This window comes from Xyrauchen texanus, chromosome 25 (assembly GCF_025860055.1).
Source record: "Xyrauchen texanus isolate HMW12.3.18 chromosome 25, RBS_HiC_50CHRs, whole genome shotgun sequence".
NCBI lineage: Eukaryota > Metazoa > Chordata > Actinopteri > Cypriniformes > Catostomidae > Xyrauchen > Xyrauchen texanus.
The window spans coordinates 9347524-9349494 of NC_068300.1; the positions used below are offsets into that span (position 1 = coordinate 9347524).

At 39.8% G+C, this 1971-nt stretch overlaps 1 protein-coding gene across 1 annotated transcript; it reads right to left on the minus strand.

Annotated features, from left to right (window-relative positions):
* Positions 1 to 716, minus strand: LOC127618858 (G0/G1 switch protein 2-like). Its single transcript, XM_052091517.1, has one exon. The coding sequence runs from the start codon at positions 673 to 675 to the stop codon at positions 337 to 339; it is 339 nt and encodes a 112-aa protein (XP_051947477.1). The 5' UTR covers positions 676 to 716; the 3' UTR covers positions 1 to 336.
* Positions 717 to 1971: the final 1255 nt, after the last annotated feature.

Here is a 1971-nt window from a genome sequence, read left to right on the forward strand (position 1 = left end):
ACACTCTTGCATTATACATCTGACACAATCACATTTTGAGCAAATTTGGATTTATTTCATGGCAGTCAGAGATAGCACATTCTTCACATGACTTTTTATACATCATTCATAAATAGTTGTCATATTATAGAAATTCATTACACCATCTAAACAGACGTACGTAACAGTCAAACTATCAAGTAAATTCCTTCTTTCTGCTGCTCTGCAGCTTTCAGATCAGTTTCAAAGTCTGTACGGTTCCCTTTTGTCATGTTCCACGACTTAGTGCAAAAAGCAGAACATCTTTAAGGCTCAACTTTCTAGATATTGGCGCAAGGCAGCAGCAGGGCAGGGGGCTTATGAGGCATGTAACCTGAAGCTCATACGCCTCTGTCTGGTCATGGGCAGTCCCTTTGCCTTGGCCTCCATTACAGCATCCATTTCGTCATCTTCTGGGATGGTGGTTTGGGGTTCATGGGTCTGCTGTTTCACCATTATCATCTCCTGGGCCTTTAGGATGTCAAAGTCAGGCTCCTCTTGATAGGGGAAGAGGGAGGAGGCAACCTGCACCGCTCCGCTTACCATTCCCAGGATGGCGAAAGTGCCACCCACTAGGTAAACCTTCAGGCAGCCCTGGGAGGGACCGGCACTCAGCATTTCCTTTGCGAATGGGATGATTTCTTGCAAAGTATCCATTCTGGTTTGCTGATTTGTGTTTACGTCTGTAAAGGAGAGTGAGATAATAAGCACTATTGTGCGTTCATATCATGTCGGAATTATTGGAATTACGAGATTCATCGGCGAAGAATTGTGTCCCCTCCCCAATCATGCATCTATCCTTGTTTATATATATATATATGTTTTTCAACACTGAATATAGTTTAGTATGATCAGACAAAAGATGAGTGATATATATAACGCATGGGAGACTTGATTCTGATTGGTCAATCGTGGTATTGGATGGTCAAATTCAACCGTTGCTACTGGCAACCAATTTCCTCTGCTAGTTCTCTTTATTAACTCAAATTAATAAAAGCTGTTTGAACATTCCGTCAATGTTAGTCTTTGGGAGTCCTCAGGGTTTTGTCATCCAATTTGCGAAAACAGTAATTACGAGAATTTAGCTTGAAAGCTCTAGGAGTCGTTACAATGGATACATTTGGTCTTGGTTTTGGGATTTTGTAGAATAGCAGTATGTTGGGTTTGTCAAGCCAACATAATTAGTTACTACAGAGTTACAATAGTAAATACTGCTAGTATGAAGTATCACAGCGTAATAGAGCATGCAATATCATCAATCTGTTCTTGAGTATTTCGTTGCCACTTCAGAAACACAAAGCATATTTTTAAAGCCTAATGTAAAAGCGTAAGCTTGTACAACATTAAAGCAGCATCAAATTAGATACACTGTAGACAGAGAGATGAATATGAATTAATCTCATTGAAAAATATGTTGTACTCACTTGTGCAACGTACTGTAGAAGAACCCTCTTGGATGATAACTCCTTGTTATTTGTTATCTTCTGAGTTTTCAGTGGGCTTTGAGGTACAGACGCTCTGCCTATTTAAGGACAGTGGGCATCTGTGAACACCCACTAAATATTAATATTCATAAGGCTGGAGAGAAGATGCAACTTTTGTCCAAGTTGTTTCATGTGAGGGGTGGATGATTGCAGGGCTGCTGGCGAGATGTTTAAACTGCAGTCTGCCAAGATCACAGAGACAATACAGCTGAGGAAACTTGAATCATTTTGAATAATCACAGGATAAAACACTTGTTTACCATCACTGCACGTGAGGAGCGTGTATGAACAGATACAATAAGGTTTTTATTTTCAACAAAAAGGACTCGATGACCCAGATTTGGTAGATGTCACTTGTAATAAGTTAAAACTAAATCTACACAGCTTCAAAGTTTCATGGTGTGATGAAGTGTGGTATGGATAGTCGACTGGTAAAACACTTTACTTTTGGATGGTTAAAGCTTCATTA